Below are 27966 nucleotides of genomic sequence, written 5' to 3'. Positions count from 1 at the left end.
ATTATATTAAATATAAATTATAAGACCAACACCAGTAGCATATAACAATAAAACTTTTAGAAATGAATAATACAATAACCGTCACATACTAATACTGAATCAACATCAAAATGTACTGAACAAAACTTCATAAACTACCATTACTCCTCAACTATAATTTATCATTATATAAATTTATTAAATAATAATTAAGAAGATAAAAAATTTAAAAAAATTTTAAAAGTGAACTTACTTTTTGCCGACTCTAAAATGAATTATAACAAAAATGACACCGATGACAATGCTAAGGCAGCCAACGACGAGATAAGCTATGCCTAAAAAAGAGTTCTTCCCCCCGAGAAAGGACGTTGTAGTTAGAATCAGTTTCTTCCGACCGTCAAATTTTGTCACCGGGTAGTCTAGATTTGTAAAAAAAATTTTTTTTGGCTCTTGCTATCTATCTATCTATCTATCTATCTATCTATCTATCTATCTATCTATCTATCTATCTATCTACCTGCCTACCTACCTACCTACCTATCTATCTATCTATCTATTCCATCTTCCGCCTATTTTTAGCAGAGATGAATGGAAAACTAGCAACTTACTATATTCAATTATAAAAGAATAATTTCCGGACTTCAATCCATTCTTAAACAGTCCGGTATGGTTTATGTGTCTATGGAGTTTCCTAAAATTATGGAAAGCGGCCACTCTCATCCAAACCATTAGCTCCTCGTTGTTGTAGCCATTGTTCGTCGGATCCTCTGTATCCAGTTGGTAGACATTTTTTCTCCAGTTTAACGGTTGGATTGATTTCTTGAAGACTGTAATTTTTGAATTCGGTGTCACATTAAGAGATTAGGAGTAGGATTAATAAGGAGGAAGATTAGGGAAAAGGCTATAAAAAAAAAGTGTGATACAAAATAGCCCCAAAAATATCAATCTATCCGCCCATCTATCTATCTGTCCATCCATTCACCTATCTATTCACAAATAAGTTTCTTAGTTAGAAAAATAAAACATCATCTTACTGGCTCCTCTACCAGTGATGGAGTCATCGAAAAAATCCTGGGGATTGTGGAATTTAGAATTCCTATCAGTCAGCCAGGCTATGTTACGCTTGATCAAGTTAACAGCTATGTTCATGTCACTATTAGTGATGTTGGGATCATTTAACTGGTAAGACAGGCTGAAGGTGTCTGCAATGGTGATGTAATGGTGATGAGATGATGGTGTGATAATTTATTTATCTTTTGCATTCAAACACAAATAATATAAAAATGAGAAAAAATTTGATAGATGCTACTCTAACTCTCCCTCCTTCTAATTTGTTTGGGCCCCTTCCCCTGATCAACTAAGCCATAGCCAGCCAACCAACCCAACAACCAACCAGTCAGCCAACCAGTCAACCAACCATTAAAAAGGCTGTTGGCAATAGCCCCACATGGCGCATAGTAGAGGCCAGTGTTTGAATCTTTATAGAAAGGTTCACATTCAGAAATTGACATTCCTGTTTTATCCTTGCCTAAGAGTTGGTCGTCGTCACGAGATTTTACGTAGCGTCTGTGGTTTTGGTAGAAGTTTTTCAGTTTGTAGTACAAGAAAACTGGAGCCTGTATGCATAGTTTATAAAAATAAAATTATGGAATAAAAAAAAATACCAACAAAAAAGAAAAAAATTTACAGGATAATCAGACTCCAGATTGAATTGGACCTGACATTTACAAACTGTGGTGATGTTGTCAGAGATGATGTTAGCACAAGTCGCATTTGCATTGTCTACAGAAACACAATATGTGTAATCTATCACTTTCTCTTTAACCTTTTAGGTGATAAAAAGTTATAAGTTGCAAAATGATCATTATTTATACTTTTCATGTTTCATGTTATAATATTAGATAAGTAAATTTTAGTTAAATTTTTTTATCCGCACAAGTTTAATTGATTTTATTTTTATATTAATTCAATAAATTTTTTAATTAGATTCTGCTTACTGCATTGGTGACAATTAGAAATGCAATACCAATAGGTATAAATGAGACCCCAACAGCAAACAACAATGGTAAGACACTTTCTGCTGTGAGTATGGGCTGCCAGGCTGGTAGCTTCTGCTGTTTGAACTTTGAATCTGAGGTGTTTAGTGTAAATTTAGTGTAAATGTAGTTTAGTGTAAATCTGCTATCGCTCTCTATACTATAGGATAGACTTATAATACTTAAGTTTTAAGCTCAAAATTCATATTTTTCATTTTTTTTTAATTAATTTACGAAACTTTACTTTCAGTTAGTGAAATAAACGTTCTCAAACGATTTAATTTAGTTATTTAATAAAATTTTATGTAAAAAAAAATAAAAAATTGAATTAAAGATTAATTTTTTAGACTTTTAACCTCTTGGCCTGTTTAGATTTTTTTTAATTTTGTGTCCTTCATCACCAGAGGTGGTCACATTATTATTAATAATATTTGTCATATTTTAAACATAAAACATCAGAAAAAAATAAATACGCAAAATAAATAAAGGAAAAAACGAATTAAATGCCGACCAAGATACGTACGGCGCCTTTTGAACTAATAAATAGATAAATATCGAACGATTTAGAAAGAATCGGATCAATATAAAATAAAATGATTAAAAGTAAATAAATCATACGTGCACCTGTCTTTAGTAAGTAAGATAAAAATCCTTTTACATGCGCCTAACATCAAAAGAAATTTACATAATGTTTTTTTTTGTTATTATATCATTTGAAAACTTGCTGATAAATGGAAGACAAAAAATAGTAGTGTTAAGATTGTTATAATAGAAGTATAAGGACACTAGAATTGTGGCAATGGTCAAACACGTGACAGATGAAATTTGACCTTAATCGTAAAATTGTTACTGTAATTTTAAAATCTATGCCTGGAGACCAAAATTATGAAGAAAATAAACTGGCCTTTATAAGGCAATATTCGAAACCCAATGAAAAAGAGCAGGACTTTGTGCATTTGTAAAAAGGTGAAATATTCAGAAGTCATTGAGTCTGCAACCGAAAATGCTGTAAAGAAGCAATGGTCAACAAATATTTTTTGAAGGACACAAAATGCATTAGTTGAGGATTTGCCATCTGGTTGTTCTCATCAAAAAACACTTTTAGAAAAATGTTCAGAAAGTTTGATAGCTTTGCACATACTAGTTGGGCATCGAGCAGTGATGAGTAGTTGAAATTGAATGGTTAATACTTTATATTAAGAACAACTGCGTGAAACTTCATTCATTATTAGCCAATAAGTTGCGAACAAAAACAACTTTATTTTACTTTATATTTTTCTAATATATTTTTAAATAAGTGTCATAGCATTCATAAAATATTAATATAATAATGCATTAACGGGATAAAATTTGATGACAAAAAGTCAAGAAAACAATATAGAAATAAATGAAACCATTATAAGATTAACCTCTTTATATACTTCATGTGACCTCTTCCTCGCGTCAAATGACAATTTACTAATGTCCACAGGAATTTAATTATTCAGGAACCATGCTGCTATCCGACTCTCTACATCATTTGTGAATCATTACTCCTATTTTTTCGCTCTCTCCTTCTCTCTCTCTCTCTCTCTCTCTCTCTTTGTATTTCTTTATCTACTCTTTTTTCGTTTCTATCTCTGACTGTCTCTTTTTTACATTTTTTCGCTCTCTCCCTCTTACTCACTCACTTAGCTTTGAGCACAGAGCAACAAAAAAATGAAGAAGCGAAATTATTTTATCTGCTAAAATCGTACGTGTGAATGCAATTACTGCCACACGAATGGTGCAGTGTTAGTGCGCCAAAATGCGTTAAGGAAATTGAATAAATAATGAATGAGTTAGTTATTAATTTTTTATAAAATATTCACGGAAGAGCTTTGTAATGAATGAACAAAAAATATACCACATAATGTTTTCAATTTTTTAATCAAAATTTCATCTTCCGTTTATTGTAATATTTACAATAAAAAACAAAGTAAGAGAAATAGAGAGCGAGAGAGAAAGAAAGAAAGAATTGTAACGGTATGCATCAAATTCAGTCAGGTCTATATAAGCAATCAGATGGATAGCATTTCTCAGATTTTTGTGTTTTCTACAAAGCTGTGTTACAGCTTTTATGGCGAATGATAGCTCGAAATATATATATATATACAATAATATATCAAGATTTGTTTCGTGTAATTATTTCGACTATTGAATGAATTTTATGCGCGTACGACAAACTGTTAAGAAATTGTCAGCATGGTCACAGTGTAGATAAGAGCAAAAACTTCATACAATAATTCGTCCATAATTTGTGTAGCTACGATAGGTTTCACATATTAAAATTATAAAGTTACTTATCAATAAAATTATAGAGTAGTTAACAGATTGTATAAAAAATTAAGAAAATGTTTGGACGACTGTTAATGAAAATGCTATTGTTGTGCGTCAGCCTCATGACAAGATGTCAGTCGATGGACAGTCTCGCTGATTGCAGTAACGGTATAAAATGGAAATGTTTAAAATTATTAAGATAAATTGATTTTATATAAAGTTTTTGAAATAGCATTGATGCAGAAGTTATTTGAATCAAAATTGAATATATATATAATTGCGTTGATTTTCAGATTGTTACAAATTAGCCGGCAGAAGCGAGCAGTCGTTGTGCTTACACAACTGCCAACAGGGCAACGAGAGGTTTTTCGGAAATTGAATTTTTATAATTGGGAAATATTGTGATTTTGACGTTTTTAAATGCTGAATGACAAATATTATATATTATCTAGTACAGTGAGTTATCGAACAATCTCTTTATAAGGAACATTTTATCATGCTATTTCATTTCACAAAATCACATTCCATCTGCTCATTGATTATAGGTTGAACGACGACCCAGACAGCTATGAATACAACTTCAACAGCGCAGACACCAGCGACGACTCAAATAACAATCTTCGCAACCACTTCTTGAGAGATAAGCTGAAATCCGCATTCGTAAGAATAGGCAGATCAATCCAATCCACCCCACCAGTAACCAACAAAAACAGTCCTCACCTCCAAATCGAGAAATCACCTCCAAAACAAAAACGTTCAACAGACTGGCTGCAAGACGACGAAGAAGCAGCGACGAGTAGATGGAACAAACGCCGTAGTGGGTTCGTGAGAATTGGCCGAAACAGTGGCGCCATTTACACGGAGAATGACGAGGACGATGAGGAAATTATCCCGGAGGATGAACTTGTGAAGAGACGAAGTGGATTCGTTAGAATCGGCAAAAAATCGACCGGTAAAAGAAGAAACGGGTTTGTTCGTATCGGATAAAAATTCAATACACTCATCCGGTGTTCGGCCATATTGATTTAAATTGGTATCGACAACAATTATTTGAACCGTCATTCTAAAAAGTAATCTTGAACTTCTGACGAAAATTTTATTTGATTACGTTTGAATTGTAAAGCAATTCATTATCTTAAGACAGATCCATCTATACGTACAAATTCTCAATTACACTTTATTCTATATTGAATTTAACAAATATGAGTTATATTTGTACACATATATAATGCTCAAAATTGTTTGAAAATTCTTTTTCCAAATAAAAAGTCATTCGAAAATGTGTTGAATTGAATTAAATCCACACAAACGGACAACTTTCACAATCACGAACATACTGGAAGAATCAGGCTCTAATATTTCCGAATAATAATAATAATAACAATAATTAATAATAACAATACTAACAAATAACAACAATAATAACCACAATAGCTCCAACAAAAAACATCACAGTACACAAACAGGACCACAACTATACAGAGAACTGCGCTCAAGTTTCACAAACAAAAACTTATCACTGACTGCAGCATACTTTCGGTGAAAGTTTCAACGTTTTTCAGTCGTCTTTGAGCTAGAAGCTTTCTTAAACGCGACAGTCTCGGCGTTTAGTCGCGCCAACGATCCAGAAAAAGTCATGGAAGAAGCCGAAGCTGCAATAGCAGACGAGAACGTGCTTCCAGCTAACTTTGAGGTAGTAGCAGCCGACGACTTCTGAGCCAAGCCACTAATTTTATTATCAGCTGCTAACTTGCTAACAACACTCAAACTACTACTGCTGTTACCATTGCTACTGCTGTTACTATTGTTGTTCGTGTCTTTTGCTGGCGTTTTATCTGGGCCAAGTTTTGATAACTTCATCAACGGTTTTCCTAATTCGTTGGTGGGGAAATGTTTACTCTTAAATCCGGCAACGTCTTTGTTGGTTGCCAAATTGGCGGCCAGACCTGCCAAGCCCCCTTTGCTCGATGACGTCAGTGGGTCCTTTGATGTGATTGGCTGCATTTTTGTAGAAGGAAAAGGAAGATAGTTAATTAGAAAACATTTAACAATTTTTTTAAATAATAGGAACGAATTTATGAATTTTTTGGAAAACCTAAATAAATGATTTTGGATTTTTAGTTAATAAAATATGTATATTATCAATAGATGGATAAAAGAACCGACCAGCCAACCAACCAATCACACAAACCAACCAGCCAACAAATCAATCACACGAACCAGCCAACCTTAATAGGCTGCTCAATTCTTTTAAATGGTTGCTGCAGAAGAGCAGTTGACGACGACGACAGTAATGCTGACGATTTCGTGAATGGCAAAGGAGAATTTCTAACATTTGACGACGACGATGATGACGACGACGATGAAGTTGGAGACGTTTTCAGCTTCTTTGCTGGCGGCTTTGTTACCTAGGTGTGGAAAAATCACGAAAGACACGGATACACACAAACACAATCACGTACACACAAATGCACATGCACACAAGGATACAAATTTTTATCAGTAGCTAACAATTTTTTTGAGGTTTTTCGAGCATTTGAAACAGTACCAGACGAATCTCGGATCGTTCACATCTTCAGTTATAGCTGGCTTGTGACATTCCTGGTGTTTATAATTTATGTTAATTTATTCATCAATTAGTCAATCATTCAGCTGATAACAACCTGGTGATACAGAGAATGACATTCTTGGCATTCAACAAGTCTATTGCTAGGTGACTGCGATAGAGTCCTATTAATGTTTTTGACGTTTTGATTGATTAAACGGTCGGTGGTTGATTGACCGATTGGTTAGTTGATTGATTGATTGATTGATAAGTCTCTTGATTAGCAGAATTTGTTTGAAAATTTAGACTGATAAAGTGATGAAAATGAATGAATGAATGAATGAATGAATGAATGAATGAATGAATGAATGAATAACTATAATTAATTGAATGGTTGAGAAATGTAACAAAACATAAAATAAGCAGACAAAAAACATAAAAACAAACACACACACGAACATACAAAAACAAACAAACACACACACACACACACATACAAAACATACTTGCACACGACACACGACAAACTGCTTATATCAAGTTGCATTTTGAGATCATCCAATTCGCTATTCGACGTCTTTTCATTACCACTTGACTCTGTATCACTATCATCACTAGATAGGTTACGCTTTCTACTGCTAAGCTGGTCTGTGCTATTAATATTACAATGATTACCATTAAAATGATAACAAAAAATACTAATAACATTATTATAGTTGAAGAAAAAACCATAAATAAGCATGATTATAATATTAACCTTGAATTTAGATCGATATGATCTTTAATTTTGATGGGGCTATTATTATTACCACTGCTGTTTAAGTTCACTTTTTTCGCTTGCAAATCGCTCAGATCCTTCAATTCTTGGGTTGCCTGTCTCAAAAAATAACATATTATATTTACATTTGATATATGAATAAAATAATGATGATAAAAATAATAATAAACATTATTTAATTATAAATTAACAACCTTGTCGATGTATAGTTTCTCTATCTGTTCTCTCTTTTTTATTTCAATATTTTTATTCAGGACAACATCACCCTAAACATTTTTTTTTCATATTAGGAAATTATTTTTAGATTGGGCAAGCTTTTTTTAGACTAGGAAGAGTAAATATTTATCTAGTTTAGTTGTTCATAAAGATTTTTAAATACTATCAGTAGTTTGTAGTTAGACAGTAGAACAGCAAGTAAAACAAATTTTATTATAAAATTTTTTAAATAAATCAACTTAAAAAATGTATAAAATGAATAAACAGCTGATTAAATTAAAACCAACCTTTGATTTATTACTTTCTGATCTTTTGTTCGATAAACTTTCTTCAAATAATTTCTTCAGCTCCTCCAGTGACGTTGAACTTTTTGAATGCATCAACTTCAAGGCCCTCGTAAAGAGGGGGTCCAGTTCAAATAGTGGCTTGTTATGAGGCTCAAGCATTTCTTTCTCCTTGGCTTAGCTCTTTGTAGTAGTCTAGCTTAATAATCTTAATAGAAAAATAGAAACTTAAAAAAATTATTTAGAAATCATATTTCCAAAAATAATCTTAATAGAAAAATAGAAACTTAAAAAAATTATTTAGAAATCATATTTCCAAAAATTTCTGGTTAGCCTAAATCTCTTAGCAACACATGACATGACACTTCAAAGAAACATTTATACAACATTTTAAAAATTTAAAATGCCTAAAAAAATAACAATCAACTAATTAACATTAAATTAAATTTATATTTTTAATTTTATTAAGAAGATTAACAAATTCAAAAATTAAAATTGAAATTTCAAATTATTATACTCATTTATTATTTTATTTAATTTTTAATAGATGGATATTTTTTCTAAAAGTTTAGTTATATCAGCAGAAAATACCTAACCAATTTAATGCCTAATTTATATCAACGGAATATTATTTCTTTCGTGTTTTTTTTTATATTTTTATTTCACCGAAAGTTGTCGGCGGAGGATTAAAATTAAATTTTAACGTTAGCAGCATATCAGCAATGAACGTAAATTTTTTGTTAGAAATGTGATAATTTTGTCTATGCTGAGTTGAATTAAAGTTTTTAGATTATATAAGTAAAGATAGTTGGTCGTTTTTGTCAGCTAATTCAACAACAACAATATTAATAACAATAATAAAATGAATAATAAAAAAAATCAATTTTCAAGTCAATATTTTAATAAATCTAAAGTCGAGTTTCATCTTTCAACTTAGGCTATCATTAATAAGTCCTTAAGGTCAAGATATTTATTAAATGTATATATTTCATTTTAATACTTTAAGGAGTGAATAAATATCTAAGTGCATGTGCGTGTGTTTGTATGTTTTTGAGTGTGTGTGTATGTGTTTGTGTGTATGTTTTTGTGTGTGTCCTGTCCTGGGTCTCTAGAGGTACAAGGCATCCCAGTGGTCACTAGTCAGAGCATACACATTTCCATAGTCGGTTTTGTATTTTTCGGCTTTGTCACTTTCACGCACACCTGTAACAATGGTTAAAATCGAATTTAATTGAATAAAACAAACAAACAAACACACAAAAAAAACCACATAGTAATGCAATCGCAAGAACCGAGTCCCATACAAAAGGTATTCGGTAACCATTTAGTTTCGGTCAGACAGACAGACAGACAGACAGACAGACAGACAGACAGACAGACAGACAGACAGACAGACAGACAGACAGACAGACAGACAGACAGACAGACAGACAGACAGACAGACAGACAGACAGACAGACAGATAGATAGATAGATAGATAGATAGATAGACAAACAGGCAACATTCGGACCAGATAACGGTAACATAAGATGATGGATGACGTTACTACCATGATGTCATAGTATTTTTTTCCTGAATTATAACAAACAAACGCAAACAAACAAACCTATATAGCTATACTTTCTTTTGATGAAGTTGGTGATACAAGGGAGTATTTTGAAATCAATTTTGTGACCGGTGCCATGGTTTTTGTTGCCGCTAGTCAAGTGGCTCGGTTTCATTGCGGCTATTAATATTAATAAAAATTATGAAAATATAAATATAATTATAAGTTCAGACGATTATTATCAATATAATTATAAGTGTGAGTTTGCGTTTGTATATAAACTTATGACTTATTATTAATAACATTTTTATATTATTATCTCTTATAACAATAATTTGATTAATAATAACATGTTACGATAATTTCACAATCGGATCTCAATTTCAATTGGGCAAGTTGATCTATAGTATTCTTTCTTATGTTCTGAAAATTAACGTCTTCACAGCAAACTTGAACTCCTATAAAATAAAAAAATTAAATATGCTATCATATTATTTATTATTTTATATATTATAGGTTTATTATTAATTCATAATAGTATTATTATTTTTATAAGCCATTTTTAATGAAAAACCATTTCTAGCTAAAATCTGCCGGGCTTCTTCGTCAGTGTAAAACTCGGAACCTTTGAAATTCAATTATAAATTATTGTTATTAAATTATAAATTATGCGTAACTGATGAATGAATGAATGATCGATCGATCGAACGAACGAACAAATGAATTAATTAATACCCCTAATGAATGACAGAACAAACAAATTAATTTATATATGTATATATGAATGATGAATGAACGAACGAACGAATGAATAAATGAATTACTGAAAGAATGAATTCACAAATGAATGAATAAATGATTGAAAGAAAAACGGGGAAATGCTAGCCATATGCACAAATAACCAGAGCCGTTAGAACCCCAAACAACACTACAAATCCAGATTTCATTTTTTTCTCTAAAATAAAACCAACCCTATACTAAAAATTATTCTAGCTTTTAATTTATTATTTTACTTCAAAATAATTTTAAAAATAATTTTGAAGAAGATAACAAAACGTTGCAGTAAAGTTCTATAAATATCTAAAATTAAGGCTTAAATTAAGTTCAAAGTTTACGCTTAGGCTTGTATTATGAAGAACGTTACATAGGAATAAACTAAAGTTTACGTGATTTACTGCAAACTACGTGATTTACTGCAAATTTACTGCAAACCTATTTTTCGGCCGACTATATTTTATCATCTGTCACTAATTTTAAAGTTAAAATTAACTTCTTAGCTCCACCAATCACAGCCATCAAACTTTGGTAGTCTTCTCAACTAACTAAATTAAAGTACAACTACTCAGTAACGTATAAAAAATACAATTCAAAGACGGTTTATGACCTTAAGACTAGTTCCGAAAACTTTAGTTGAAATAAAATTTAAACTTGGCACGTAAAAACACTTTTTTGTTTGTTAATTCAGTAAAGAAAAACGAGAAATAAGTCGAGCTAAACAAAAATTTTCTTATTATTCCAGTCCTTGTGGCTGAAACTAAATAGTAATTTATTTATATCTATTAATAATCCATTGAAAATGTCGTTAAATGTAAATGGAAACAACCAGAAAAGATCGAATTCAAACATTTTTCTAATTTAGGAGAAATAAAACCGAGACAAAAATGCTAACGCTAACGTTGAAAGTTTTTTTATACGCTTGACACACCCAAACACACATACACACGCACACAAACACACACACACCACAGACTGGCAGTAGATTTAATGTTTCCCTTTCTTGTAATTACCAAGCGCTATATCATCACCGGGCTTTCTCTTGGAAATGATATTTTGAATCTTTGACCATTCTCTATCCAACTCTTTTTTATCATCTCTTGGTCCAGCTCTTCTCGTTTTTCTTCCGTCTGCCATTTTGACGCCGTATTGAAATGCCGCCCTGTGATTAGTGAAGATTATTTCTTCATAATATATTGATCTATTTATAAATATAACAATAATTATTATAATTATTCAAATTAATATTATTATCAGCATCAATATTAAACTTATTCTATCATATAAAAAACATAAAAGAAGACAGCAGCACACACAACTTCAACTAACTCTAACTTCAACCACAAAGACGTCGACGACAACCACCACCACTACAACAACAACAACAACAAACTTTGGCATAGCTTCTCTGGCCGACATGTAGGTACTGTATTCCTCCTGGGTCTCAAAATCCCACCTCCCAACTGGGCCCTTCTTATTTCCCTGATCCATTTTTGTATAGTCAGCTTCGTCGTCACTGTCACCCAAGGCATCTACTGACTCCATCATCCTATTATTTTTGGATGGATGGAAATGAGAGAAAGAATAAAAAAAGTAGAAAGAATGGAGGAGATAAACAGAGTGAGAGAGAGAGGAAGAGAAAGAGAGAGAGAGAGAAATGCTTGAAAATTATTTCTGTCTCAATTATTATTCATCATTCTTGATGAATATTTATGATAAGAAAGCACAAGAACTTACAATGATATACACAAGCAACAAAGTAACAACAAACATACAATACCATATTCACTCATTCATTTTTATTCATTCGTTTGTTCGTTCGTTCATTCATACATCATTCATTCATTCACAACGAACCCAGGGTAGCATTCAGCATAGCTGTCAATATCCATTTTGCTTTTAATCTTTCTCATTCTCTCCTCCTCCTTCGATAACTTCTTCCCTCCATCTTGATTCTCATTGGCAGCTGTTTGTTGTTGTTGTTTGTCTAAGCCTGCCCATGTACCCTAGTTGTGTATGCGCGTGTTTGCGTGTGCGTGCGTGCGTGAATGTATTTTTATGTGTATGTGTGGGGTATGTCTGTGATGATGTATTTTGATATAAGACCAACGCACCTTGCCAAATCTCTCGTTAACGTTTTTAACAAACTCTTTTGCGGACAGTCTGCTTCCTGATTGGTTGTTATTCATTTCTTCCTCTTCTTCCTATTGGTCGGGTAAATGATTGTTTGATTGAGTGATTGCTAACGATGGTGACAATGAAATGTTTAGAAAAATGACAAAAATAGTATGAGTATGAACCGATAAGTGAAAGTCAATATTAGATCAGCGAGAATCTAAAATGAATGAACAAAACAAGACAATGAATGAATGAACCAACCTCTTCAGTAGGTCTTTCAAAATAAGATCTCTTACCCTCTCTCACTTTGTCCTCACCATCCCTCTTTCTATACTTATCATCACTATCTCTATATTTGTCAGATGACTTGCTGTTGTTGTTGTTGTAGCTGTTGGTAGCATATTGATGGTGCTGCTTATTGGGCTTGGCTAGGACATCATCAAATATACTGTTGTAATGTCATTTTTGTTGGCTGCGTTAGTGTTTTGTTGATGTATTTTTGTTGTTATTGTCATTGTTGGTGTTATTAGTTTTAATGTTTTGTTATTTGTCTAGATTTTTTTTTTCAACAAATAATTAACAGGCAAACAAACAAACATCGACCCAAAGCTTCACTCATTAAGCAATCGGAAACTGTTTGGACTACAGCAAAATAAAAACACTTTCATTGCAAATTTTCCATCAGCATTAAAACTTTAAATGAGAATTATTTTGAAATTAAATAAATTGAGGTATATAAATTAAAAAATATGAGATCAATAGAAAAGTAGGTGATGGTCAAAGTGATGTACTTTTCATCTCGGACAACAGGCAGGGTTCTATCGTCAAACTTCAGCTTTCCTAAATGAGAGTGAAGAAAATTAATTTTGATCAATTAAAATTTAATAAATTTTCAATTCTATAAATCAATTTATTATGATTAAATGTGGTAAATAATACTCTCATTTTACAAAAATAATACAAAGAACAATAATATCAAACCAAAGAATGAACAATAGCAACAAACCAGAAAACAAACAGCCAGGAAACAGACAAACAAACCTTTTTCTTTCTTCTTCTTCTTATCACGAGCACGTCCCTGCCTTAAGTATGTCAAAATCTGGGTCAGTTTATTGATAACAATATCGTTGTTGCTGAGAGTGGTCATAGTTTCCATGTTGGCACAATCTGCCTTGCTCCTAATTAGTGTAGTGGGGATGTCAGTGTCGTTCTCCTCATTCTCCTCTAAGTCGACAATGTAGCACATTCGACCGGGGATGAACAGGTCGTTTCGTTCTATTGGTCGGTTTGGATTTTTGGGGAGGGCTCTGAATATATTGCGAGCTGAAATTTGAACAAATTAGGCAGTAGTAAAAAAATAAGAAACAACATTTTACTGAGTGATCAAAGTGAATTATCCCTAAAAAATATGCTTATTATCATGACAGCAAAGTTGATTTTTTAAAAAGTAAAACACACCAACCCAGCTTTGTCCTGAATGTTATCTGATCTTCACTCTCTTCATTATCATTTTCCCTATTCATAAAAAAAATGGAATTAATTTCAGCATTAAACTTACCAAACTACATCGCAAAAAAATTGTTTAACAATTAGTAACTGTTTGAAGTGGATGAACTGAGAAGGAGATAGCAGTGAAGGCAAGCACTAACTGCTTATCAAGTGTTTTCTCGAGAAGAGCCATCTCCTCTTCTTGTTCCTTTGATATTATTTCTGCCTTCACCTAAAAGAATTTCATTTAAAACTCAATAAATTGAGCATCAAGCAAAGACTATGAATTTTTCTATGGACTAAAAAATCTCAAACTTTTTCCAACAGAGCATAATCCAAGCCTTTGACCAGATGGGTATGTTCCATGTCACCACCCAAAAATTTCGACTCCTGTATCAACTGCTGTCTGTGTTTAGCAAGATTGGCACCTGCATCAATGTCTGGGGCCACAGCACGGTAGTTGGCTGTCGTCGAAACCTCTGCTGTTTGATTAGGGTCGGCAGTATTGGCACCTTCACGACGTTCTTTAGCCCTATCTCGATATTTTCCAGCCAACTCTTTTTCTTTCTCATCTTCCTCCTTCTTCAGTTGGGCATAATAACTTTTTTTCTTCTTCCTCAGTGCAGCCGAATTGTTTGCATCACTGTGGGAGCTGGCTGGGGTTTTCGGCTTTGCAAATGATGACGTGGAAGGTTCCGATGAGTCGTGAGATGTCACCCGCGGCGTCATCAATAATTTACGGAAATCATCATTCGTCAGCCTTTCGCTTTCTTCGACATCAGCACCGTAATGGCGATCGGAATCCATTTTTTTTCAACAAAAAAAAACTAAACAATCAAACTTTTATTGGTCAAATTAACAAATTAATTTTATTAAAATAATCAACTGATAACTTGAAAACTAACAGGTAAACATGAATTATTTGACAATTAATATCGCAATTAAAAGTAAATAATTACGCCGAACATAGATTAATATTTTTGTTGTGCGTTATTTGCCACCACGAATATTCTATGGTTCCTAAAAGGTACCTGGGTCTTCTGACCGAAGATAGCCTATGATCATGAAGATCAGACTCGGTGCATTTGTAACATTATTAATTATTTTAATTTTAGTTTGCTATTTTACATCATTTAAACATTTTTTTTGTATTCATTTAATCTACCATTCATGACAATGTCCGGAGTGCGGGAGTATAGAATACAAAAAAAATTCAAGTTAACATCTAGTCAATAGATATATTGAAAGATGTATTATTCTACAAAATTTAGTGAAATTCACATAGCCAAAACAAGTACCATATGCTTAAGGATTTGGTATTTTGGCACTCTCAACATTCAATCTGGATCACAGCACGATTGAAGTGACTTCAATCAATCAATCAATCAATTAGCTTATAAAGCGCTATTTCCGCGATGTTCAACAGCGCTCCTCAATGAATTTTGAAAACAGATGGGTCTTGAGATCCGCTCTGAACTTCGCAAGTGATGGAGAAGTAGTCAGAGAAGTAGGTAGAGTTCCAGAGAAAAGGACCAGAAAAAGCAAAAGCAGATTTGGCAAAAGAGTGTTTAACACGACTTGACATCATTTTTTCAACCATACCGTCATTGAGTTTTTTTTTTTGATCATTTTGTACTCTTAATTTTATAATAAATCATTTGCTTTCAAGCGAAATTTTATGATCAGTTTTATTGTATTTTGTGATTCAATGATTTCCAACCAATACTTTTCCAAAAACGAGCTTAAATATAAGCTATTAACAATTTAAGCAGACGTGCTTTCTTAATTAAATAACAATTTGCCGTTTTAATTCAATTAAAAACTGTTAAATTTTAAACAACATGTAACGGAAAATGTACGTTTTGAAAATTTAACAAAATGTAATGTGAAAGGTATGTGATTACAGTCTTCTCACGCTTAAGATTTCAAGACTGTTAGGAACAAGCGTGACTAAATTGGATTTTGAGGTAGCAAGCAAGTATTGTTTAAAATTTAATTTGAATAAAATTTATAATCATTTCAGCAATTTTTAATTCATTATTCTTATTTATTTAACTATAAAAAGAAATTCCATCTGGAATCGACGATAGGGTATGTCTTAGTTTGAGATTGCTTTTCTCTTTCAATAAAGTTTATATTCTATATTTATTCATTATAAAAGTTATTCAAGAAGTTTAATATGGCGAATAAGTTAGTAACACCAAGAATACCTTTCTTACTTTACAAGTTATTTATAACAGAATAGTAGAAATTGAATATCTTTCAAACAGACCTATGGTGATGGCGGCGATGCTTGTCCTCTCATCTGGAGCTCTGCTTGCAATGGCAGAAAGTATGAATTAACGTTCGTAAAATCAAGCTTCATTAGTCTTGATTGAAGTGACTATGTTTGAATGTGTATTAGTTGTTGAAGTCCTTGAAAATTAAAAAAAAATATATAAATAATTTAATAATAAAAATAATTTGAAAAATAATAAATAAAAATAATTTCGATAATCTAGCCGGCACTAACAAGGAAAAAGATTTCGATTGCCATCAATTCATCAGTGATTCCGCTGCTAAGTACCAGATGCGTTTGAATGGTATGGCCACGTCATTCTCATTTGTCAAATTATCAAATTGTAAAGCGCTAAATGGGTTACCGATTTTCAAAAAGGTATCCACACGGAATCGGAAAATGTGTCTTTGAGCGGTATTCGCCTGAATACTCTATTCAAACTCGTTTCTTTGAAAATCGCTTCCGGCGGCTACATCACTATAACGGGTAAACGTGAATACAATTTCTTATAGTGGCTGTAGGTAGGGGAAGTAATAAATAACATATAGTAACATTCTACTTTTAAAAAATTTGCCCCAACAGCCGGGACCGAATCAAACTACGAAGAATATGGTAGTGAGAGTCACGTGACAGGTCACAAGGTCCACGTCTCGTCCAACAGCAAATTAGACGGCTACATACACAAATTTGCAAGGGGTGTGAATGATTTGGTTTATTAAATTTTGCTTTTTTTGCTCTTTTCCTAAATTTTGTCAATTTTTACACAAACACACCATACACACACACAACACTACACAGAAAACAAAAATTATTTTTTAGAGTTAGTCGGAGAGGACCGTGCGATGTATAGAGACAACAGTTTGCGCGGCGAGTACAAGTGGGTTGACCAATTTTGGGACATCTTGTATCATGAGCATGGAGAAATGGACACCAAGAAATTTAAAAAATGAATCTGAGAGACTTTTTGAAATGAATTTAGCGATTTTGAAGATTTAAAATCATTAAAGGACAAATTGATTGATATTGTTCGATTCAATTAACAATGCATATAATGATTTTTACATGCTTATTAAAGCCCTAAGTTTTTTTGTTTGCATATATGTACGTGTGTGAGAATGTATGTGTATTTATGGCCATAGCTGAGTTTCTATGGGGTCCACGTTGATAAAGCCAAGCGAGCAGCTTCCACTAATTACTTCAGCAGATTTGAATAAATGAATTAATAAAGTTAGTTGGCTTACTTACGGAATTGCAAAATCTGGAAAACTGATAATCATAAAAAGAAATAGATTGCGAGATAGTTCAATTGAAGGGTGTGTGTAAAACTTCATCTCAAATGCTTTCAATCTGTCTTTGTCTCACAAATACACACACACACACACACACACACACAACACACATACACTCACACACACACACACACACACACATACATACACAAACAAACAACATACAAACGCATACATGGAAAATCATGAAGCACATCTTGCTCTATGAACTTTGAAATTATTTGTTAAATAAAGCACATCTCGAAAAATATTCCTTCATTTTATTCTACAATATCCCACCTAATTTTTTTATGTTTTTTAAGAGTATTACCTTGCAATTATATCCTAAATAAATTAAAAATACTAAACTAAATATATATTAATATAGTTAACAAACAATGATCCATAGATTAGCTTGCATCTTATGCTACTATGTTTCTGCATTTGTAATATTATCCGATTCAGCAAAAGGTAAATTATCGTTTAAAAAATTAAATTTTCTTTTTAGAAATATAAAAATTAAATAATCATTTTCTCATTCTCCTTTCTCTCTCTCTCTCTTTTTTTCTTTCTCTCTCTTTCTCCTCCATCTTCTGCCGTAGTTGATCCTGATGTTAGTCACACGCACGAAGAAGCAATGGCTATCTTTAGTGACAACAGTTAGAATAATTAATTAATTATGTTAATTTATTCAAATTAGCAGCCAATAATCTGATTATGGATCATTAAATATATTCCTAAGAAATCGAAGTTTCGGAGTACGTGGAGTTTAATGGCATTTTAAAAGTGACGGTTCAAGCTGTTGTTATGTATAAGAGCGAAAGTGAATGTGATTTCGTCATTACGGGTTCGTATCATATCGTATCGGTATTGGGTATTCGGTATCGTATCGTATCGGGTATAGTATTGAGTAACGATCTACTCGGTACGGTGCGATAGACTACATCTAATTGTATTGTATTCTATGGTATCCTGGTTGTAGAGTATCGTATAGAATTGCATTGTAGGTGTAGGTACTTGATCGTCGTCATCATCATCATCATCATCATCATCAAAACTCTCCTAGCAATCGCCATCATCATCATTATCATCTCCGTCATCATCATCGTCGTCATCATTACCAGGAGGGACGGAAAACGCCCACAAACGATACGGCAAATACACGCATCATAGCGGACACAAGGTTACTACTACCCACTACTACTACTACTATTATTACAGTTACAACTACAACTGCTACTACTACTACTGGTACTACTACTACTACAACTACCACTGCTACTACTACTGCTACTACTACTACTACTACTACTACTACTACTACTACTACGACTACTACGACTACTACTATTACTACTGCTACTACTGCTACTACTGCTACTACTACTACTACTACTACTAATAATAATAATAATAATAACGAAAAAACAAAAATTCCAATAAAACAAAACAAGGTACACATCAAAAGCAGTGATTGCGTCAATAGATACATCTACTACAACAACATCTACGCCGGTTAGTAAAACGTGCACACACATACAAACACAAACACGCACACATAAAAATACACATACACAAAAACACACACACACACACACACACACACACATACATACATACAGCCCGAAACGAAAACGGCTTTCCAAGTTACAGATCTCCGGTCGGGAATGAATTTACAAGGGAATGGGAGCACTGGGATGTGCTTATTTTGGCGATCCCAATGGATGCGGTGAATGAATGAATGAATGAATGAATAATAGAATGAATGAATAATAGAATGAATGAATTGAGAGTTGATAAACTATTGATCACCTATACGGGTTAATGAAATTTTTGACTGCCCTAATTTTGTTTTTCGTTTAGGTTAATATAAATCTCCAAATTTCAATCATTTCCAAATTTCTGTGTTACTTACGAACAAAGACACGCTTTTTACTTATAATCTTCAACGAAATGTGTAAATTCAGAACTTTTTACGATTATTATTTTCATCCGTTTCATTCATTTATGTTTTAAAGCAGCTTGTCAAGATAAAAATAAACGAATAGATAGATATCTATAGATAGGAATCTATAGATTCCTACAACTTTTCTGGCAATCCTCATACCATCCTTAACGTCAGCAAACACAGTTGGCTGTGTAAAGAAACTATAGATATAGCTCATTTTTTTGTATTGTTTAAGACAGTTTTTATTTAAGGTAAGAAAAATGTGAAATTCGAAAACAATTTTTGAAATTTTTAATCATTATTTACTTTTAGCCATAGTTTTAAAATTTTGCATCTTCGTTACTTACACTAACGTTAGTTTTAAATATAAATTTATTTTTAAAATGTCGCCACCGTACTGTCCTTACATAATTCGGCTCGCACTTTACGGATGCACTAATCGTCCTTTCTATCACGTGGTTGTCGCCAAACACTTTAAACCCCGCGACGATCCGGGCGAAGAACAGTTAGGAACGTATGACCCCATGCCCAATAAAAACAATCAAAAATTGGTCTCATTCAATTTTCAAAGGCTGAGGTATTGGCTTGGAAAGGGGGCCAAAGTTTCGCAACCAGTTGAAGAACTTTTAGGTTGGAATCATTTTTATGGGATGTATATAGTTATTAATGTTGTAGTTATAGTTATTAATTAATTAATCTCATCTAGTATTTTAATATTCGTAATAGCTACCAATAAGTATATGCTGGCACTTCTTAGCCATGACCACCTTTTAATTTATTTTTGGAATTTCATTTGCATTGTATGTACATATCTTTTGTCCTGGTTATGACATTAAACTGACCCTCACTGCCTTGTGAGTGATGTTGGATCATCAAAGGCTAGGCCCACCGCTTATAACTGTGGTTGCGTAAGGAAGGGCGTCCTGCGTAAAAATTAGCCAAATAAATTACTTATGATGGAATGGCGTCGAGGGGTATTTCGGTTTCATCATAGGTAGCCAAACAGCAACCCCCGATCTCAGGAAAAATGTCGTCTAAACATGTGTTGTGTGTATGTACATATCTTATGTATTATTAAAACTTTTTCTCCTTATTAAGGACTGTGTGGTTTTTTCCCCATCCATCCAAGAACATACATGCTGGCAAAAAGAAACCAGAAAAAGATCATGGAAGAACAACAAAACCAAAGTAAAGAAGAAAATACCACTACACCTGAAACCACACCAGAGACATCTAACTCATAATTATTTCATATTTTATAAATAACCATTTATTTTACTGAATGTGATATGAGAATTTGTCTTAATAATTATAAATTTGAAATAAACTGAGTCCTTGTTTTAAAAGTTTTTAAATTATTAAAAAGTGTTTCATTTATTAGGTAACATAGCAGAAAATTCTCCACTACTGATTAGTTCTTTTACAATATCCAGTCCACCAACTAATTCTCCATTTATGTAAACTTGAGGATAAGTTGGCCAGTTCGAATATTCTTTTAATCCTTTAAAAAATAAGTTAACAGTTTCAAAATATTATTTGTAATAAAAAAACAAATTTAAATTTGGGATGATCAAGTAAAAATTTTGCTTACCTTGCCTAACGCTTTCGTCATTCAGTATATCAAATGATTTAAACTGAACTCCTTGCTCATTTAATAGCTGCACAAGAGTTTTGCTGAAACCTGTATAAGATGATTTTCTTAAATCACTATAGCAAAATTTGAAAAATACAAATTTATTGTGAAATAGATTATTGCAACCACAAAAATATTTAGTTGATGGTCGAAATGTGTTGAGAGAGACCTACCACATCTTGGTGTGTCTGGAGATCCTTTCATAAAAACCATGACTGGGGCTTGAGTGATGAGAGATTTCAGACGGTCATTCAAACTCTTGAAGATTTCAATATTTAAGTTTAAATTGAGAATGATTATGCTATTATTTTTGTAGAATAAATGAAAATAAAAGTGATTAGAGATATCAAAGAAATCTTCAGTGATTAGAGATATCAAAGAAAAATTCAAACACCACCTGAGTTGACTTTGAATTACAAGAAGCAAATTCTTCTATCTTGCTAACCAACTCAGCCACATTTGCACCATTTATTCTTGCAGCCTCTTTTAAATCCTAAGAAACCAAGAAAAATTTCAAATTTTTTCAAAATAGAAATAAGTGAATAACCTTACTTGAGATTGACTATGCCAATAAAATAATTGTTTCATTTGAAATTTTATGAAATTAAGTTAATATTGATAGCAATAACATTAAGAAACATTAAAAAAATATCTAACTTTAATAATTAAGCATGTAGGAACTGCTTCAACACCATATTTTTTAGAAATTTCTGGAAACTTTTCTGCCTGAATCTTGAAAAACAACACATATATATAAATAAGTAAATTACATTACAGTTACAAATTAATCCATATAAAAAACGGATTTAGTAGTTAATAGTTTAAACTTTCTAAACTTTAGTAGAGAATTTACCTACCTCTGCAAACTGGATGCAACTAATTGAAGATCTCTGGAGTTTCTGCTTTATCTCAAACAAAACTTCTTTGATCTGTTTGCACTGGGCTGCCCAATCAGCTGAAAAGTGTAGCACAAGTATGGACCTATAATATATAATTATAATATTTTATAGAATATTAAATTTAAAAAACTTTTTCTTTCTTAAAAATCTTAAAATTCCAATAAATTAACTTTTAAAATATTTAATCAAATCAAATTTTAACTACCTATATTCTATCTATACTAACTACTAAAAAATATTCTAAACTCTGCTAGACTAAACCTTAGTCACTGAAGCAGCTTTAGTAAAGCTAAAGATAAACTGACTAACTATAAAAACAAACTCCTCTAACTAAACTAAACCAAATTTAAAGTTAAAAAAAGGGCACACTAACGCGCTGCTCTCTTTTAGGACAGTGTCAAAATCTTGCTTAGAAGAAATTTCTTTGAACGAGCCTTCGGAAGACATGCCAAACTTTTAAGGACAAACTTACAATCACAAATATGATTGATTTATTAGATCACCACAATCACCAATTTGAATATCGCTCAGCGGTCTGAACAAAGATATTACACAAAAAACACCAAACTCATCAAAATGTGTCAAAAGCCTCAACTTATTTTCCGTTTAAAAAGGAGGAATAACTCAAGCATCTTGAAACAATTGAAAAAAATTTGCGATCAAATAACTATTTAAAACTTCTCATTCACGTGTTAGAACAAGTTTTCTAATCAACCTCCATCATGATTTAACGAAGAATCATTTATAAGATTTCAATCATTCGTTTTTTCAAATAAAATACAAATAAATAATTACAGTTCTAGCCATGGATATATACCCATAGTTCTAGCATCTAAATGAAATTTCACAATCAAACTCGAACTGTACAAAATTGAATGGCAAAAAGTATAGACATATTAACAAAAATTTTTCAAGAACCATCATAGAGATCATCACAACAAATGGAAAAACAACATATAATAATATTCACCGAAATAATGAAACAAAATAGCAAACAATTGAATAAAAATTAAACAATTGAAAATAAAGTTTGATTCTTATTGTGAAAAAAATACGCTACTCTACAAGGAATATAATTAAAGTTATTAGACATGTATATTGTTGGTATCAAACCAGACATTATTTGCTCCTTGAAGGCACTTTTATGGTCACCTTAAAATAAAAAAAAAACAAAAAACAATAAATAAATAATAAAACCCAAAATATATTAAAAAAGAAAAAGTTACATAGAGACAAAAACAAAAAAATATGAAGAACAAAAAACTTTATGCTGACAAAATTCATCTTTCATTCATTTATCCATTCATTCACTTAATTTTTCATTCATTCACTCATTCTTTCATTCATTCTTTTATTCGTCCATTAACAACAAAAATTTTAAAAATCTTTTCCATATGCAAACCGTTTTAACTTCTGTATAACTTCTAAGCCATACTCTCCCATCTCCCTACCATGCCCTGATGCTTTGAACCCGCCAAATGGGGCAGCCGCATCGAACACGTCATAGCAATTCACCCTAGTTAGAAAAAGATGAATGAATGAATGCATTAATGAATGAATGAATGAACGAACGAATAAACGAATAAATGAACGAATAGATGAAAGTAGAGATGAATGAATAAGTAGATGAATGAAACTATTAACTTTACCAGACAGTTCCAGCATCAAGTCTGTGCGCTAGGTAGAGAGCCTTTTCAATATCCTTCGTGTTTACAGCGGCCGCCAGCCCGTATTCAGAATCATTCGCTCTTTCTATGACCTCTTTCAAACTTTTGAATTTCAATATTTGCATCACTGGTCCAAAAATCTGGCGGTAAAAGAATAAATGAACGAATGAATGTACAGGTGAGTGAGTGAATGAGCGAATGAACGGGTAAAACTCCAACAACCTCTTCTCTAGCAATCCTCATGCCATCCTTAACGTCAGCAAAGACAGTTGGCTGTATGAAGTAACCCTTCCGATGTAATCTCTGGCCACCGGTGCATAACTTTGCGCCGTCTTTTTTGCCACTTGCTATTAACTGCATTATCTTATTTGCCTGTACTTCGTCCACCTTTTTGAAATTATGATAATAATAATAATAATAGTAACAATAATAATGAGAATAATAATAAATGATTAATAAAAATAATAATGAATAATAACAATTTTGATGAATGACAATTTATTACGAACTTGTGAAAACAATCAAAAAAGAGAAAACAAACAACAACAACACACGTTTAGACGACATTTTCCCCAACATCGGGGGTTGCCGTTTGGCTACCTATGATGAAACCGAAATATCCCTCGACGCCATCCACATCTGTCACTCGACTCAGTATCACGCAACCCCGCTTTCACCCTGTCCTTCTCCACCTGCTCTCTCCATCCCAATCGCGGACGACCCCTTCCTACCACTCCTTCAACTTCGAACTCCAACGCTCGCTTAATCCCGACCCTTTCATCCCTTCTCAACACATGACCTGGTTATGACAATGTCCTGGTTATGACATTAAACTGACCCTCACTGCCTTGTGAGTGATGTTGGATCATCAAAGGCTAGGCCCACCGCTTATAACTGGTTGCATAAGGAAGGGCGTCCTGCGTAAAAACTAGCCAAAAAATAATACTTATGATGACGGAAATTAAAAAAGAGAAAACAAAAAATTGACCTGAGGTCCTTGAACAACGTTGCCATCAAATGGGTCACCTACAACCATATTTTTGGCTTTTTCTACGGACTTTTCGACAAATTGGTCGTAAATATTTTCCTCCACAAAAATTCTGGACCCAGCACAGCAGCATTGCCCCTGGTTGAAAAACAAGCCAAAGTTTGCAGTGTCCACGGCCTCATCCACTGTTTTTTGAAGGTTGGAAAGAATTTATTTTTGCATATTAATATTATGGCTGCATCAATCAATGGTATTTATGCATTAGGGCGTTGTCTTATCATCCTCAACATCATTCTCATCACTCACACCATCAATAACTTGATCGTTATCATCATCGTTATCATCATCGTTATCATCATCATCATCTTCATCTTAACTTTACTAACAATCTGCATCGGCTAGCACGATATTAGGACTTTTGCCGCCCAGCTCGAGCGAGACTCTCTTCAGATTAGTCTGAGCCGCTGCCTGAGCTACGAGTTTACCCACCTCTGTCGAACCGGTAAATGCGACTTTGTGGATGTGGGGGTGGCGAGCTATCGCCTCCCCTGCTGTTGGTCCGAACCCCGGAATGACACTAATCACCCCTGGCGGAAATCCGGCCTTTTAAAGGATTTTATTGTTTAATAAAATATCTTTTATTGAACTTTTAAAAAATTTATGGTATAGTAATATACAATGTTTTAAAAAAATTAATTTGTTAAATTATTAAGTGAGCAAAGCTTTAATTTATTTTTATTTTATCTAAAAAAAATTATAAAGTATCTAACTTTGTGAAGATAAATTAATTGAGAAACGTCCACATTTAGGAATATACATCTTAAAAAAAAACTAACCTAAAAAATTCAGCAATAAAAGTTCAAAGACATCAAAACAAAACGAAAAAATGAAAGAAGAATTAAAAAAAACATTCACATAAAACCACCAACAGCACAAAAAAAACATTTCCCTAACTTCAGCTGAGAGGGCAGCAACATAATTGGCAGACAGCGGAGTCTGTTCGGCTGTCTTCAATATAACAACGTTCCCCATCGCCAGAGCCGGGGCCAGTTTCCATGCTTGCATCAGTAATGGGACATTCCACTATTTATGAATGTAGGTGAATAGGCAGATGATGGAAATAATAGGAGTTAAAAAAAAATGAAAATATGAATTTACTAGAATATTTTAATCTGAACCAATTTAGAAACCAATGAAGAAACAAACTTGGTTCAATTCAAACATTAATATTTTTATCTCTCACTCATAAAATCCTAATTAATTTATCTCATTTTTTTAACAATATATCAAAAACAAAAAAAAAAGAAACAAAGTCAACCAACAGGTATGATCTGACCACATATGCCAACAGGTTCATGCCTGGTGTAACTGAAGTACTCCCCATCTGCAAGTTAAAAGTTAATCTAGATAACAAATTTCATTCTTTTTATCCCTGCAAAACATATTACTATTACTACTACCACTACAACTACTACTGCTGTTGTTACTACTACCACTGCTGACCACTACTACTACACTTTTCAAATTACTTATTGGTATAGTCTTTCCATGGTTCTTATTTGCATAGCCAGCATAGTATCTGAATGATGATGTATCATAAATTTAGAATGAATTTTCAGAAATGGCGTTTAACCTAAAAATTTTAAAATGTTTAATTTGAATACAATAAGGTAATAAAAAGACTTAATTTCACTACAATACAGTAATTAGCACAAAAATTAAAGTAAATATTATTAATAATAGTTATCATATTATTAATTGTTGATATTTATGTACCTGTAGCATTTAATGGATAAATCCAAATCTGCATTGTAGGCATAGCTGTATGGTTTTCCATTGTCCAATGATTCCAATGACTAATTAAAAAATAATATTCTTTGTATTTGAGTTTAAAGAATTTGAAAAATTTAAGAACAGTACAAAAAAATATTAAAAATAATTTAAATAAATATAAAATTAATAACAAATTTGAAAATAATTAATAATTTTCATATTTAAGCTATATGGTCCTGGCGATAGGCAACACATTTCAAACTAGTTCCAATGAAAAAAACAATGGCTTGCTAATCAAAAAATAAATAATAAAATAATTGAAATATAACCATGTTAAATTTTACATTTAATAACTAAAGGCTGAACTAACAGCTAACAAAACACGATCTCTCTCGATAAGATCGGCCAATCTGTTTAATAGAACCCCTCTTTCAGAGGCATCCATCATTCTCCATGGTGATCCTAATTTGTATGCATCTCTGGCTGCCTTCACAGCTCTATCCACATCTGCCTAATTTCAATAATAGTTGTTATTAGTTATAAATTGGTCTTTAAAGATTGTGAAACATTGCAAAAAGGATAAAAATAACCTTGTCTCCTTCGGCTACTTCACAGATCACACTTTCGGTAGCTGGATTTATGGTTTTGAAAGTTTTGCCACACACTGAATCAACCCATTCATTGTTCAAAAATATCTTGAAAACGGAAATGGATCAATTGATCAAATTAGTTCATTTAATTAAGCAGAAATAAAATTTAATATATGTGTGTCTAGAGTCTAGACTAGAGAATGTCTTGATGAAAATATAAAACAAATTAAATGTCGTTTTATTAGGCATGATTTTTATTATGAAATTAAATTGAAATAGCACTTCAATGAAAAATCTAAAAAAATTTTATAAAACTTCTTTAATAAAAATACTACTTTTGTGTATTTCACGTCCGGTTTCTCAACAGGTTTAGGCAGGGTGGCCGCATAAGCCAAATGCAAATTATTATTAAATTTATTTAAATTTTTAATAAATGAAAAACTCTTTCTGATTAGTGCAGCTGACATTTTAGAATCGCAATTGCTACACAACCCTAGCAGATGAAAAGTTAGATTAAGCAGGTAAGTTAGGATTTGGGTTTTTACGTTTTAAAAAGAAAAAAAGTAGTTCAAACTGCTTATTTTGACAATTTTCAATGCATTTAAATGTTTTGTTAATTATTAATTATATAAAGCGTTTTACTTCTTATTGAAATGTAAATTTTATATTTTTCAATAAATGTATAATTTTCAATAAATTCTTACTCATATGCTTATAAATATGAAAAACATTCTTTATAATTTTACACATTTCTATTTGATTAACAAGATTCGATACTTATTTTACTGAATATAATATAAGAAGTTGTTTTAATAATTATAAATTTGAAATAAACTGAGTCCTTGTTTAAAAAGTTTTT

The 27966-nt window shown here is 32.2% G+C and overlaps 6 protein-coding genes across 6 annotated transcripts; 2 read left to right on the top strand and 4 right to left on the bottom strand.

The window, feature by feature from the left end:
- Nucleotides 1-228: 228 nt before the first annotated feature.
- Nucleotides 229-2114, bottom strand: HELRODRAFT_88502 (hypothetical protein; the record flags this gene model as incomplete). Its single annotated transcript, XM_009029977.1, has 6 exons — nucleotides 229-398; nucleotides 588-806; nucleotides 1026-1181; nucleotides 1397-1595; nucleotides 1667-1804; nucleotides 1977-2114. Coding segments are annotated over 6 exons (1020 nt in total), but the record flags the coding sequence as incomplete, so codon positions are not given.
- Nucleotides 2115-4387: 2273 nt separating this feature from the next.
- On the top strand, nucleotides 4388-5300 carry HELRODRAFT_180757 (hypothetical protein; the record flags this gene model as incomplete). Its single annotated transcript, XM_009030049.1, has 3 exons — nucleotides 4388-4481; nucleotides 4607-4676; nucleotides 4859-5300. 3 exons carry the CDS (start codon nucleotides 4388-4390, stop codon nucleotides 5298-5300), a joined length of 606 nt encoding a protein of 201 aa, XP_009028297.1.
- A 1512-nt stretch (nucleotides 5301-6812) lies between these two features.
- HELRODRAFT_88378 (hypothetical protein) lies at nucleotides 6813-7045 on the bottom strand (the record flags this gene model as incomplete). Its single annotated transcript, XM_009029963.1, has 2 exons — nucleotides 6813-6914; nucleotides 6977-7045. Coding segments are annotated over 2 exons (171 nt in total), but the record flags the coding sequence as incomplete, so codon positions are not given.
- A 4399-nt stretch (nucleotides 7046-11444) lies between these two features.
- On the bottom strand, nucleotides 11445-14870 carry HELRODRAFT_88417 (hypothetical protein; the record flags this gene model as incomplete). The annotated part of the gene is made up of 8 exons (XM_009029965.1): nucleotides 11445-11619; nucleotides 11851-12006; nucleotides 12315-12423; nucleotides 12833-12998; nucleotides 13609-13898; nucleotides 14038-14071; nucleotides 14173-14295; nucleotides 14379-14870. 8 exons carry the CDS (start codon nucleotides 14868-14870, stop codon nucleotides 11445-11447), a joined length of 1545 nt encoding a protein of 514 aa, XP_009028213.1.
- A 1473-nt stretch (nucleotides 14871-16343) lies between these two features.
- HELRODRAFT_180754 (hypothetical protein) lies at nucleotides 16344-17291 on the top strand (the record flags this gene model as incomplete). Its single annotated transcript, XM_009030048.1, has 5 exons — nucleotides 16344-16395; nucleotides 16565-16645; nucleotides 16720-16827; nucleotides 16924-17037; nucleotides 17140-17291. The coding sequence occupies 5 exons, from the start codon at nucleotides 16344-16346 to the stop codon at nucleotides 17289-17291; spliced, it is 507 nt and encodes a 168-aa protein (XP_009028296.1).
- A 108-nt stretch (nucleotides 17292-17399) lies between these two features.
- Nucleotides 17400-27601, bottom strand: HELRODRAFT_187499 (hypothetical protein; the record flags this gene model as incomplete). The annotated part of the gene is made up of 13 exons (XM_009030047.1): nucleotides 27443-27601; nucleotides 27108-27212; nucleotides 26888-27028; nucleotides 26521-26600; nucleotides 26274-26323; nucleotides 26067-26128; nucleotides 25699-25827; nucleotides 25131-25347; nucleotides 24745-24929; nucleotides 23979-24143; nucleotides 23739-23896; nucleotides 23492-23605; nucleotides 17400-17418 (listed from the first exon to the last, which is right to left on the bottom strand). Exons 1-13 carry the CDS (start codon nucleotides 27572-27574, stop codon nucleotides 17400-17402), a joined length of 1557 nt encoding a protein of 518 aa, XP_009028295.1. The 5' UTR covers nucleotides 27575-27601.
- Between the last annotated feature and the right edge of the window lie 365 nt (nucleotides 27602-27966).

Source organism: Helobdella robusta, assembly GCF_000326865.2.
Source record: "Helobdella robusta unplaced genomic scaffold HELROscaffold_64, whole genome shotgun sequence".
NCBI classification, from domain to species: Eukaryota; Metazoa; Annelida; class Clitellata; order Rhynchobdellida; family Glossiphoniidae; genus Helobdella; species Helobdella robusta.
This window is presented reverse-complemented; position numbering and strand designations above follow the sequence as displayed.